At 44.0% G+C, this 14,361-nt stretch overlaps 1 protein-coding gene across 1 annotated transcript in view; it reads left to right on the forward strand.

The window, feature by feature from the left end:
* Positions 1 to 14,361, forward strand: part of RIC1 (RIC1 homolog, RAB6A GEF complex partner 1) — a 1,165,874-nt gene that overhangs the window by 592,751 nt on the left and 558,762 nt on the right. The window contains exon 5 of the mRNA XM_069626020.1: positions 921 to 1,063. Coding sequence (XP_069482121.1) covers positions 921 to 1,063 — 143 coding nt within the window. The remainder of the gene's footprint in view (positions 1 to 920; positions 1,064 to 14,361) is intronic.

The raw sequence follows: 14,361 nt of genomic DNA on the forward strand, positions 1-14,361 counted from the left end.
TAAAATGCACAATCGTTATCCATTTTAAAAAGAAATTTCGCTTGGGGGAGAACTTCCCAATGAACACTCTTTTTGGTTGGTTCAGACTACATCGGCCTCACTTATTTGTGGGACATATTTACGCTCCACCAATAAAAAAAAAATTTAAAAAATTCAATCGCCAGCTACCACTGCCCATACCGTCAATTAAAAATGTTTGCCTGCGTCTGAAGGCCCACTGGAAGAGGTAGAAAATTGAAGAGTGGTTATATGCATTTACAGCAAGCCTCTCCGATCTACACTTGAAGGAAACTCCATCCACTTTTGGTAACCCTGTTCACAAATAAAGTAACAACGGAATAATGAAGTGCGAGGAAAACAAAAGGACTTAAGGTGGCTCTAGTCTGAGAACGTAGCTCTCAAGTTTGCCATGGCCATGCTTGAGAATTCCATCCGGACCAGTTTGCTTGGAATTGTGGGACATGTCGCTTATTTCCCATTTGAAATGTAGGAAAACTACAAGTTCAGAATTCAAAGGAGAAAAAACAGACTGGATGGCCTTCTCATGCATGGCCATGGGCGACTTGAAAGCTTTATGGGACTAGCATTTGAGTAAAGAGGGCAAGGCAGGCCTCCAAAATGTGCAATCTCCACTGGCGAGTGATGATTCACTCTTGGTAAGTAAGACATGGTGTGCTGTGCACATGTAGAGACTGGGCATTTGAGCTTAATGCCCAGCTGCTAGCTTGCAAGGTGGCATGTTTCATAATAGGTTAGGGAATGCAATGTAGGAAAAAAGCTGGCATGAGCCTGTCATATCTTGCTTTACAATCTGTACTACCAAACTATCTGCAGAACTGTAACTCTTGTGTCTATAGTTTCAAATGTAGAATGTCTTTGCCTAAATTAGTGGTCACGTGCACTAATCTATGTTTCCACAGTTTGCAGTCTATGCTGGAAGATCTCTTGGTTGCTACTGCTGATGGAGTGCTCCACCTTATTCACTGGGATGGAATGACGAATGGAAGGAAGTCTATCAACCTCTGCACAGTACCATTTTCTCTAGACCTACAGTCTTCTCGAGGTAATGCCATTTTTTGCATTTTAAGGTTTCATTGTTTTATTGAACAGCACATGCTTGTCCTTTGCATAAAATGGAGCTTCATGTGTTTATGCGACTAACCCTTCAAGAAAAGCAAAACTTTGCGTTGTAAATTTTAAAAAACATTTCTATTTCTGTCTTTTGCCATTTAAATGCTCCTTATTTGAAATCAACCGGTTGCTGCATACCCTCTGTATGTACCCAAGTCTTCCACACAATGCAACTTTTCAAATATTTTTTTTTAAAGTGTGACATATAAAGAAAAACAATTTACTTTACTCACTACTTACATGAAAAACAATAACATGTAGATGCAAGTTCATGTTATGGTTTAATCAGCTGCCTTGTTGTAGAGGTTTTGGACTCCGCATTAGTGATACCTAGAGGGAAATGTAGCTGCCACAAATGCCCAACGCCCTGTGTAATTACAACTTCACACCATATAGCGACAGACAATGATAAACTGGTTGATTACGATTATCTTTATCATAGCAGGTTTGTACATAGAATTTAATTGTTTGGAACGGATGAATCTTTGGTACACTGCTTAAAAGGAAATGACTTGGCGTTAACGATTGCAGTACTTAAGTCATGGGCATTGATGTATGCAAGGTATTTTAAGGATGCAATGCACCTTTTTTCCTCCCTGCCGAAGAGTTGCCTGGCCAACCTCTTAAATGGAGTTGGGAATTGCTCTGATAAATACGTTAATGGTGGTTTCGGATCGGAGTATGGTTACCAGAGGATTTCATGTTAATCAGGATATACTGTTCTATCGCTTGGCTTTCCTTTTACAATCGGTGAAATGGGTGTGTAGTCCGTATGATGCACTCCAGGGTCTGAACCTCAAGAATGTGTTTTGCAAATGCAAGTCTGCAACTAGGACTGGGACGTGGTGCCTGCAGTGCATCTGGCATGCGTCATAGTGGGCAATCGCCAGATTTGTTATCTGCCAAGGCAGTACAGATGCCATGTTTTCTTTGAAAGATAATTATGGCTGCAAGATTTGGAGTCCTAGGAAAGAAGGGCGAGGGAATTTGGAGAAATCTTGAAGAGATCTGGCCAAACTATTCACCTGAAACAGAGTGCTGAGAACTCATGAAAGATTTAGGCCTGTTATTGCATCGTGCATTAGAAGTATGTATTGGGATGGAGATGCTTCAGCGGAGAGAATAACTTCACATGCCTGGTCTTGGAAGCAAGACCACGCAGAGCAACAGCAGTTTGAATCCCCGATCTGCACTTAGAAACCGAACTCCGGTATGGTATTGGGTGCATTATAAAAAACCTAATTAAATAAATACTTCCAAAGCCCAAGCGTCAACTTTTAGTTAAGAACTGCTTCACGGCTGTTTCAATGCGAGTCTGTGCATACCTTTCCTACGGATGTCCTGTTTACAAGCCCATTGTTGGCTCATGTCCTAAAAGATTTTCCTAACTTAACTGTCTTGCTTTATCAGTTGTGAATACAAGCAAGTAGCACATTTTATAAACTTTTTTTCTCTTGCTCGTTGCTTGATGCTAAGAGGGCAAGTGTCACGACTTGGGAAAGATGGCGGGTTTGGAACCAATGTAAACGTTGTCTGCCATTGATGTTTCCATCACGTTCCTCACAGCGTCGTGTGCAGGTCTAGTTTTCTTGTTGCTATGCGTCCGACGCCGGTTGTTTTCTTTCCCCACTTCCGGCTCTGACGTGTTGCATCGTCCTTTGGTTCTGCCGCTTGCTGTTCCCCGCGCTGCCCGCGCTCCCTGCTCTGGCTTCGAGCTTCACTTCTGCCCGCCCTCCTTCCCATCCTTGTTGTTTCTCTCTACTGTTTTTCCTCCCATCCTCCTTGCTACCCTCTCTCCCGTTTCCCGTTCCCTCCGTCTTGCCTTTCTTTTCTTTGGTTCCGTCGTAGTATTATTTCCTTTCCGTCTCTTTGCCTTCTGCCTCTCTGCATTTTTGTTCTCGACCTCCGGTGTACCGACTCCTGGCCTGCCTTTGGATTGCTCTGCCTTACCCATTCCCTTCGTTATCCTCTTGGGTGTACCAGACCTGAGTCTGTCCCTGAATTGTTTCTTCCTGATCCTTCAGTACTACGTTCTGTTCGAAGTGCCACACTCGGCAGCCGTCTACAGTTTCAGCGGAATACTCACGTTGGGCTACCTTTCTCCAGTTTCTTCGCCCGGTGTCTCTTTGTCCACCAGACTTCTCACGTGGATTATACTTCAGAGTCGACCCGGAACCCAGCAACAACATTGAATTCCGTGGAGACTCCATTGGGGCTTTTTGTGCCTATGGCTTTTTTCCCCGAATTTGACTACCGCAGAGGATTGCCCACAGCCCCCCTATAAGGTGACACTGTGGTGTCCTTCCACGGCCGCCCCATCTACATAAAAAAAAGGAGAGACCCGGACCAAAAGGAACAAAGAAGCTGCCACTGAAGTGAAAGAGTAGAGTTGAGGAGGAAGGGGAGGTGGGAGAGACGGAGTCCTCAGTGGAAGAAGAGGATATTACTGACCAGCCTGGCAGCAATAGGCGCAGCCTGACTATATAGGAGAGTGGCTCTTGTATGTGGTAAATATACAGTGTTTCAGAATCTCTTGGCGCTCAATTCTTGGCCAAATTGTCCGGTGGTCCAAAGTGGTTGCAATTCCTCTCCAGGTAGGCTGTTTCAAGACCTGTACCTGACTGGTCCGGAACTCCTAACCCGGTCTAAAGCAATGTCATGAGTCCTTAGTCGCATTTCTTTGTTCTAATTTGTATAAGTACAACCTGGTTATCTATATGTCAGCTCAGCAGCATTGAGTTCATTTGGATACGATTGCTGCATGTTTTAGCAGGGTCTGTTGCACAAACTTCCTTCTTGAAATACTTTGTTCATCAGTCCTACATTTGCAAAGTTCAGGGGGTCTACTACCTGCTGTTATCCAGATGTTTTGGACCAAGAACTATGATGCTTCACAATTGCCTTTGCTGACCAACGATGATGGGATATGTAGTTTATAGCCTGTGGACCCAAAGGTTGCATATCTCTGGCCTAGTGAATAGTTTTTGTATCCGTTGCCAAGTGAGACTATAAAAAGTGTGTAGTGGAAATTGGCTACCTTTTTTAAAAAGAAAATTTAAATAAATCTGAGGAATAGAATTAGAACTGCATTGATTTTTTTTTTGCTTCAAAATGTAGTAAATCTCAACGCAGCTTTTCATATACCGAGATTATCATTTTATTACCTGCCCCTCAGAAAAGGCACTTAGCTTTTCAAACATGTCACTTATGAATTCAAGCTCACTTCCTAATATCTGCAAGCTTAACAATCCTGTTGCTGATTGAAAAAGATGGGCAAACGCCCCACTAGTCCAATCATAGATTTGAAACTAGCTACCGCCACAGCGAATGCCTGCCCTTCACCAAAGAAAAGTCTTAACTCAATCACTGCATTTTCCTTCAAAATGGGGCTTCTGATAAACTTTCAAATCTACACCCAGAAATGGCAATCAAAATGTGTAACGTCCCACCGAAAGTCCAACCCATGTTCACATGTTGCCATCACATTTTCCAAACACGTCACTGAGGGGAAAATCTGCAAACTCCTCACCACGAACTAAAGAACTAAACATGCCACTCCATGTAGTGAGAAACATCAGCATACTGACTGGGTGATTGAACCACCTTCCTGTTTGTTCTGGAGCTCTGCTACATTTGACTTGAACATATTTTACACTGCAGAGTCTATATTAACAAAGACTTCCTTTGAGATGCAATCTGGAACCCCAAGGTTCTGAAATTGCACAGCATATCCAACAAGGACCGGTGCACCCACATAATGAGTCCCAAGATAAGGCGGCTGTTATGGCAACTACCTAAGGGGTCATTTTGAATTTGTCTCTCTGGTCTGGCCCCAGAGTGACCAATCTTGTAGCTCAGATGAGCCTAAAAGACACTCCTTGGTCCCCGCTGCCTCAGCCATTAGTAACTAGCTGGAGCCCATGTGACCTATGCCTAATCCACTGAAGTCCCTCCTCTCTGAGCATGGATTCAGACAGGTTGGTTGTCCTATTCCAGGTTTTATGACCGTACTCTGGTTCCTCTCATACTTTGGGTCTGGCTTGCTCCATGTATTTGCCTACACGTGCCGGTTTCCTTCACCTTAATTGCAGCCCAGCCATTTCGGTTGCCTCACTGTCCGGTTCAACAATCATCTCACATGTCTGAGGCACAGCATGGGAAACCTTCATCATGTTCAACTTTGTAGGTCTTGTGAGCTTTTTCTCTAATTGATGCCTTTCTCCGACAGGTTTGCACAGTTCCACACTGAATCCATGGTGTCAGTAATGCCAGCTGTGCGAATTTGGTATAAAGCCATCTGAGCCCCCATTACTGCAGTTACTTTTTTCTGCTGTACAGGCACTGGGGTTACAATACAATCAATATTACTTTTTTGTTTTGTGCATTATTTTCAGAGCTTGGTGCCCCCTTTCTCATGCTTGAAGCACTGTAAAGAGTGTGAGTAGAATATGCCTTTTTAAACAGATGTCTGGGATCTTGCCCAGAAATGCAATATGGAGGAACCTGATGCTTGCCAGTCGATGTGGCCATAGACCATGCAAGAATGTGTGGCAAGTGTTTATGGCACTGCAATGGCAGGGACAAAGTACAGGCGTTCTCCCAGGTATTACTCACCTTCTGGAGCTTAGTGACCTTTGAGGCAGATCACCCCTTGGTAAAGAATTTGAAGGAAGTGGTCCAGACAACACAGTTGGCCTTCCTCTTCCAAACATAGATTCCTGCAAGCATCAGTCTCTGATCTAGAGGTTGGCATCTGTGGTGAAATGCTTGCCCTTAAGTATTATGCACTCTACAGGACCGAAAGCCCTTCTGGAAGGTTATGCTTGCAGTTTTTGTTTTTGGCATTTTCACAGTATATAACAAGACTCTCCCCCACCACCCCGGTAGCCCTTTCCTCTACAGTTGTGTGCCTACCACTTGCCAGAGGAATGTCCCGTCCCTCTACATTATGTCCAAAATTCTCACATTCTGAGGGCAACATTGTAGCAGGTAGTCCAGTAACAGACACCAGTCCTGTTGTCGGCTTCTCCTTGCAGTTTATATGTAACCCATTCCATGGCCAATATCCCTCAGATCCTGTGTAGCCATTCAACATTCGTGGGCAATAAGTTTTGCTTCCATTTTTTTGCTATTTCTAACCAGGCCACTATGAGCAGAATTATGGAAGTCTTACGTTGAGCTTTCGAGAGTGATTGAGACTCTGGATCAAAGAGCCCACATAACCAATCCCTGAGGGTATATGTTGGTGGTCCCCCACCATCAGTTGTATCTGACCCTTTACTCCCTCCCAGATCCGCGCAGTCCCACCAGATGGGTATCCAATCCCCCCTCCCCCTTCCAGAGCACCCCCTCCTTCATGCTTGTGTAATGGTTGAGTACATCTTGTACAATCTTTCCGGGTTATAGTGCCACTGAACCATCACTTTATCCCATGCTTCCCTAATTTGAATAGATCTAGTCAGTTTCGGTATATTCCCCCAAAGGTTTTCCCAAAACGAATGTGGTATTTCCTCCCCTAGTATTCTTTCCCATTTCTGCAAATATGACCACGTACTGTCAGGGTTTCGTTCCATTAGAATAGAGCATAACTTGGACACAAATTGTTTATCCCCGGTATGTGTTGTAATTAATTTCTCGAAGGATGTGAGGTTTCGCTGTGCTGCTTTTTTAACTTCTGTCCGTTTTAACCAGTGTCACATTTGGTAATATTCCTTTCTGTCTCTGCCAGGTCAATTTGCAGTGTACATTCCTAGAACGTTCGGCCTCCCCCTCAACTATCATCTCCCCCACTTTTGTACATCCCATTGCACTCAATTTTTAAAGGTACCCTGTGCCATCCCTGGTGAAAATTGAGGGTTCACAAATATTGGGGTATATGCGCAGGGGCATGTGGACAGAAGTCCTTCTTTTTTTTAATCAGCTGATCCCATGTATCGCAGGTCGCTGATAGTACTTTGCTCATATTTGCAGTAAGGGGTCTGTACCTTTTTTCTAACCATACGAGCCCTTCTAGGTGAGAGTCCCTGCCACTGACCTATCCATCCTTGCCCATGGTTTAGTCCAGTTATTAGACAGCCATTCACGTATTACCTGTAATTGGGCTGCCTCATAGTATTTAGAAGGGTTTGGGGAGTCCTAACCCCTCTTTATGTCTGGGAACCATCAGTGTCTCTAAGACGACTCTCGGCCGTTGATTCTGCCATATAAACCTTGTTATAAGTTTAATAGTCTTCAAAAAGGACAGCGTGATCAGAATAGGAAGTGCCTGGAAATAGTACAATAGCCTGGAAGCATAACCATCTTTATCGTGGCTATTCTCCCCAACATTGAGATGGACATAGGAGTCCATTTGTTTAGGTCTGTGCTTGACATTCTAAAGTGGGTCCCTCACAAACCTAGAGGTACCTGCTATGCCCACTACTCTTTCGCTGGACTGTGGCGGGCAGAAAGCTGCTTTTTTGGAGTTTCATGGCTAACACTTTCTCAAGGATCTTACCTCGGAACGGAGATTGGGGTAATAGAGGTAGTTGATGCGGTTGTAGGAGTCCTTGAGATGCAGGAGAATTTGTCCGGTCTCGAGGGTCAAGGGGATAGTGCTTTGAGTGAGAGATCTGTTGTTTGCCAGGCAAGGGAGGAGTGCTTGAGTCAGGAAGGGTTTGATTACGGAGGCAGAAAGGATGTTGAGCTGCATGATTTTCCAACTAAATAGGCTATTTTGCCAGCTGAAAGATGGGTGATGTGATGGAATGACTTCTGCATTGCAGGAGAACTGTGAAGAGTGGTGGCTAAACCGCCTACTCAGCCTCCACACTTCTACATACTATCAATGATCCCACACCTAAAGGTGAAAAAGGCACAGCAGATATATACCTCCTTCGCCTTTTGTCGTACCGGGGGCCTCTTAGAAGGGGTTGAGATGAATCGGACGATGTTATCATTCCTTTCCCGGGGGTAGCCTCTCCCGATGTGAGCAGGGGACAGCAGCTGAAACCTGATCCTGGCTATATGAAGTAGGTCCACATGGTGGGAGGCGACCGTCGGGGAGGTGACACGGCATCATCAGATAAAAACACATATACCACCTTTCCCTTTTAGGTATATTTTAATCCCTCCATATCTCAAGTCTTTATGGCTTACTGTGATAGTTCCCTTGCACTACCCACAACACCTACTAAATATAATTTGAGTGAAACACAAAAAAAACGCCTTGTCCTTCATATAGGTGTGGACACACTGTGATGAGGAGGCTGTATGGAGCAATGACGATCCATGAAAGAAAAAAGTACAAGAAACGCTCTAGTAGTTATGAGCATTTGATCGGTGCCGGGACATTTAAAACCCCCATGAGCCGGTGCCTGCAGTAGTCCTGTGAAACTGAGAACGCAAAGAGGGAAGTAAAGCGAGGGAGATCGGAGGAGGAGGACCTCTTGGACACGCTGCCCAAAGCAACCTTCCGGCCAACCTCCTTTTTGTCTGTGGCCAGGGAACGATATCCTGACCGAGCGGCAGAGACAGCCGGAGACGAGAACCCACATGCGTGTCAAACCGAGCAAGACGCAGGCTGCAGACACAGCCGCGCCCGAGAACCCAGACTCTGGTGGAGAGCAAAGCAAAAAACCAGCAGCAGAGAAGCCGCTGACTGCAGAATGCACCTAACTGCCACACCTGGACAGGCGGAAGCACCTCTCCCCAAGTACTGCACGTTAGAGAAACGGGTATGCAGGCAGAGAGATTGGTGCTGAAGGTCTGGGAGGTCACAGGATGCCCTGAACAAACAAAAGTGAACTGTACGTGGGTTGAGTGACCCCCAGTGGAGAAACCAAACCAAATAAAGCATACCCTGGCTTGGCAAAGAGGGCAGTCAAGTCGTTTTAAAGAAAATAGGCAAACATTAAGTTTTGAATTCGCCACCAAGTATTTTTGTGTACACTGTATGGAAAGTCCTGGCAGGAGAGTATACCAGGCAAAGCCAAGTTTGTGAATGAAGTGCATAAACTGAATGATCCAAAAAAGCCCTGGCAACAGAGTACACCAAGCCAAGTCTTTAAGTCGGTGAATGTGGAGAGAAGAACCTGGCAAAGGAGCACACAAGGTATATCATAAAACTGGGACTTGCATCGAAGTTGCATTATATTTAAATTTTGTTGATCAAAGATCCCCAAGGAAGATTTATGCCTTTTGGAGTTTGGAAGTTTCTTGAACAGACCATGGGAAGGGAGAACATTTTTCCCAAATGTGAACTGCAACGCCAAGAGGGAGATATCCTCTGGAGCTATAAAGAACTTTTGTTTTGTTGAACTGTTGAACTGTTGTGTTGGTGAAGAGAGACCTGGGGAAGGCAGCCATTCCCTGGAACTGTGAACATCCTCCATTAGAAACATTATTGTGTTGGAATTACATCTTTCTTTGAACATTTGTGCACCTTTCAAGGCCAAGGATATTAACCGTAAGGCTTTAGAGTTACTTTAGAATCTGAGGGCTCATATAGGACTTTGGTCACACAAAGTTTTCTTTTTGAGTTATGGGAAATACCTCTTAGGGTAGAGACAGTGAGGCATTTCCCAACCCCCTTTTTGTGTTAATAATGGTTTATAGACAAAACATGAATCATCTGTGTCTCATTCCTGGCTCTTTAGAGGGTGTTTCTGACACTATTTTTGTACATCTTTTATATTGACTAATTCACTTGTGTATAAGGTGTGCCTTTAACCAATAAAGACAATGAAAAAAATAAATTAAAGTTAATGTGAGCCACTAACAACCCAAACAGCAACAGTACAACAGTTTCAAAATTAAAGAATGTCCAACCAATTTTCTATTAAAATATATACTTTATTTACCCAAATCAATTTTACACTTAACAATCAAAAACCCCCATCAATAACCTCTCCCTACCCCCAAATGTAAAGGAAGACCGGGAAAGGAAGAATGTAATGATGCAAGCACTGTGAAAAACAGGCAAGAAATGCAAAACAGAATTACGAAGGGTATGTCTTGCAGGAGAAAGGTGCAAAAGGGACATAACCAGTCTTTAGGACTCCCAAAACGTGGACTGGGAGACAGGGTACCCTCAAGTTTACTTTATTCCAATATGTGGCGGTTTTGACTGTTGAATCTGTATTTCAATGGTTGTGCTTAGTAGTTAACCGGGTTCAAAGGTGTCCAGTCACATTGGTCCCAGGCAGAGAGTTTGTATCAAGTTGTGTTCGAGCAGGCGCTCTGTGTGGTCTGATGTGGTGATCACGTGGAGTAGTTCAACAAGAGAACGTGGTTAGAAACGATGAGCACTACTGGTTCAGGTCATCAAGTGATGCAGTGTTTCAGTGGTTTGAGTCGAGCTTTGCTGCAGAGTCCTGGTGGTTCGAAGTTCTCTGCAGGGTAATCTTGTGTTCAAGACTGGCAGGTGGCGATGCTGCTCTGGGCCAATGCTGCATAGAGCTGGTTCGATCGTGCAAGTACAGTGGCATCAGCAGCAACCGAGGCTCTTTGGTATGCAACTTCTTGGAGTGAGGCTAGTCCTTTTGTCTAAGGTGTGCTCTCTGAAGCCTGATGCCCGTGCTACCCCCGACGAGTTTCCTCGGGTGAAGGGAGGTGTCACTTGCCCTCACAAAGGGTCAAAACAAGGCCGTCCCATAGTCTAATCTTGTTGAAGAAGAGAAGGCTAGTCTAGGTATGCTTATGTTTAAAGATTAAACTGCCACCAGGGTTTGTCATAATTATGTAGTTTTGAAACATGCAGATTTTAAAGGCACTCTGTGCTGCAGTGAGTTAAAAGTTAAAGTAGCTGTCAAAGGGGCTTGGTTGACCTTTGAACCTGCTATGTGCTGCTGGAGAGCAGATGTAGATCAGAAGATTGATGCAGCAGGACATATGTCGCTATGCTTTTGGCATGGAGCTTAAAGAAATGGGGTCTGCTTTGCTAATTCTTGTACATCTGTGATAGATGCCAATTCCTCACACATGGGTTGCCTCAAATACTGGAAGCCTCCACATAGCAGGATTTAGCACTGGCTGCCTGATCAAGGATAGATAGGAAACCTTTGACTGACGAACTCGGGTGGCTTCGGATCAAGTGTAAGTGGACATGCCTGTTTGAAGTGCAGTTTCATTGGGATGGTTGAATCAAAACGCTACTTACACCTAAAGGAGCCAGAATGATGGGCATAGAGATGCATGGCCCAGCAGGGGCTGCATCCTCTAAATCACCAGAATGGGGGGTGGTGGGATCTGGATGCCATGTCAAGATGTACACTATTTCGACCAGGATGGTAAGTAGAGGGCGACAATCCACCTTGAGGATGCTTGAAATCTAAATGCTAGCTCCTATGTTCAGGGTTGGGGGCACTTGTTGACTGTGTTTAACAAAGTTCTACTCTTGACCAATTATAAAATCTTTTATAAGGAGTTTTCCACGTGATAAGTTGAGAGAGGCTCCCAATTTGACTGGGTATATTTGTCGATCTTCAACTTGGTTTGCAGTGTACAAGTGTTTCCACTTTTTGGTGGACTTGGAATTAGGGGATGTTTTGTTAAGTCCCAGAGAAGACTTTGTTAACAAATCTATTTTTGGGATTGAGGGAAGGGTTGGACAGAAGAATAACCAACTTGGCTAGGCTAATATGGGCTATGATATATGATATGATAGGTTATTTATAACGCGCTTAATACCCAGAGGTTTCTAAGCCCGGACCCGAGAATCGAACCTGTGTTGCTCCGTGTCGTCTTGTTTCCAAGACGAGCACGTTGCTGTTGAGCTATCCAACATAGTCCTACTTGCGTGCAGTGGTTCTCTATGGACAGGGAGGGGCATGCTGATTTCTTGGCTAGTCCTGGATTTCTGGTATCAAATTGGACTAAATACTCCCAGCAAGAGGGATTGGCTGTTAAAGAAGCAGTAGAGAAAAAAATGTTACAGCAATGTTGCAAGAAAAGCATTTAAAGCAGTGGATCAAAATGTGAAACATAGGCACTATGCCATGCAATATCATTTATCTCACAAAGATAACAGCAAATCTTTTTCTGTCAAACGAATCTTGTCAAACAGTGCTATTGTTTGACAAGATTCTGGCACCTTTGCTAGGGGCTGGGGGGGGCACAAAAGTGAGGGGAGATTTATGATAGTTAAAGTTCTGATTAGAGTTGCTTAATATACCTTTGACTAATTCTTTGCACAAGAACGTTATGAAGCACCTTCTAGCCTCCTTCAATACGTTCTGTGGTGAAGCAGATTATATCTGGGAATATGAACTTGCAAGTGGATGAATCTCTCGACCGATCAGCCACTCATGTGCATCAGGCTCCTGGGACAGCCTCAGGGCCCTTAACATTGTGCTAGCATGAAGGGGGCTGGCGAGGTTGGGGAGACTCGTGCAGGTACTTGCATGATGGAGAGAGGGACTGCACACACATCTCATGTTGACAAATCCCACTCTAGAATAGATTGTCATGGTGATGGTGGACCTGTTAAGTGGGTTGAGTGTAGTAGGCATTTTCCCTAATCAGTTGCCTGATCTCACACTTACATTTATTCTGGGCAGAGATGGAGATTGGATGAGTCAATGCCTCAGAATGCAGTTTATTAGATAAGAATTAATAAATAGTACAGAAGTAAGTTAATGCTCTGGGAGAGACTTCTTCCAGCATTCACTGGGATGCGTTAAAGGTGGTGCATGGATAACCTTGTTGGTGACAGTCCAATTGGGAAGCTAACGGAGGAACATTTAGTAAAGGAGCACATTGCAATAGACTGGGCAGTTAAGAACAACACCTTGAAGGACGGTTAGGTATTTTGCTGCTGTTGAAGAGCAACTCGGATCATTTTGGACTAATACAGCAGAAAAGGCCCCGCTTAGAACTGTGCGAGGATGGAAATAAAACAAGAAGCCTCCTTGTGATATGCTGAAAGCCCAGGAAAGCGGGGCCTATAAGAACTATTCTAGCTCAACAAGAGAGGTAAAAAGGGCAGGAGATGCATTAGCTTGAATCATTTTATTCATTATGCCAGCCCCTTTATGGTGCAGGGATGGAATACTCAGGAGTGATATTATTTAAACCTGCATTTTCTAATGCTTTCGCATTCTCAATATGAGCAGCTGAAATTCCCAGTCAGTATCCAGGAAGCCCTTGCATGGATTAAGAACTTGTAGGGCGGCAAAAGCTCGAGTCCAGAGGGAATGTTTTTAAGCTTTGGTCTGGATTTTTGCTAAATCCTTAACATATTTGTTCAATCGAAATGTGACCGACAAATGCCTTTTGTGGAAGTGGACGAGGCACTGGTGTCTTCCCGCTTCATTGTTTGCACATAGTATGGAGCCCTTTGCTGCAATGATCAGATCCCATGTTGCAACACGAGGGTGAAAGGTTTTTTAAAAGTTAACACAAAATAAGCATTTTTGGTGACTGGCATTCTTCTCAAAATTCGGAAGGTCCACAGAAAGCTGTAATGGCTGAACTTGATGATTTGGCTGGGTTTCTGGTTTCAAGTTAATTTACTCATAGTTTATTTATACAGTGCTTAGACCAAGGTTAAGTGCTTGAAAGTGCTTTGAAGCGCTTCAAGGCGGGAAGGAATCCAGGGTATACAGTAATCATTCTTGGGCTTTGAACATTCAGAAGAATCAAACCCGAGAAATAAACCTAGAACACTAGGTCCATCGACATTTCTCCTAGTGTAAGTGCATGAAGTGTTACAGTTGCAACCAAGCTCTGGAGGAGGAGACGAGAAACGGTGGACAATTAACTGGTCCTTGAACATTTAGGTAATGCATACATGCATGTATAGGGGTTTATAGTGATATTTTCGAATTCAATAATTTCGAATGCATTCATTTTTTATTCTTTATGTTTTTAATGGGGGGGGGTTCCTCCCAACCCCCCGTTTATTTTTAATAACCCTTTTTTTTACTAGCCAAACCCCAAAAAAAATAAAATAAAAAATATTCAACTTTTTTTTTCTACATTCTTTTTGAAATTAATGCATTCGAAATTATTGATTCGACATTTTAACTGCACACCATATATAGGTACGAGGAGGGGAGCAATGATAATAAAATTGAGATTCTGAATCTTTTGGTCCCGCGGGACATGGAAGATTAAAAGCTTAGATCCCTTTTAGTGGGGTTAAGACATCTAGGGTGTTTACTTGATACTTCATGGGCTTCCCCAAAATTAGCCTCTAGTGGAGGATCCTCGGCAGAGCCGGTACTGGAAGGTCTGTGGTACGTGACCGCC

Source organism: Ambystoma mexicanum, chromosome 6p (assembly GCF_040938575.1).
Source record: "Ambystoma mexicanum isolate Mex_15411 chromosome 6p, UKY_AmexF1_1, whole genome shotgun sequence".
NCBI lineage: Eukaryota > Metazoa > Chordata > Amphibia > Caudata > Ambystomatidae > Ambystoma > Ambystoma mexicanum.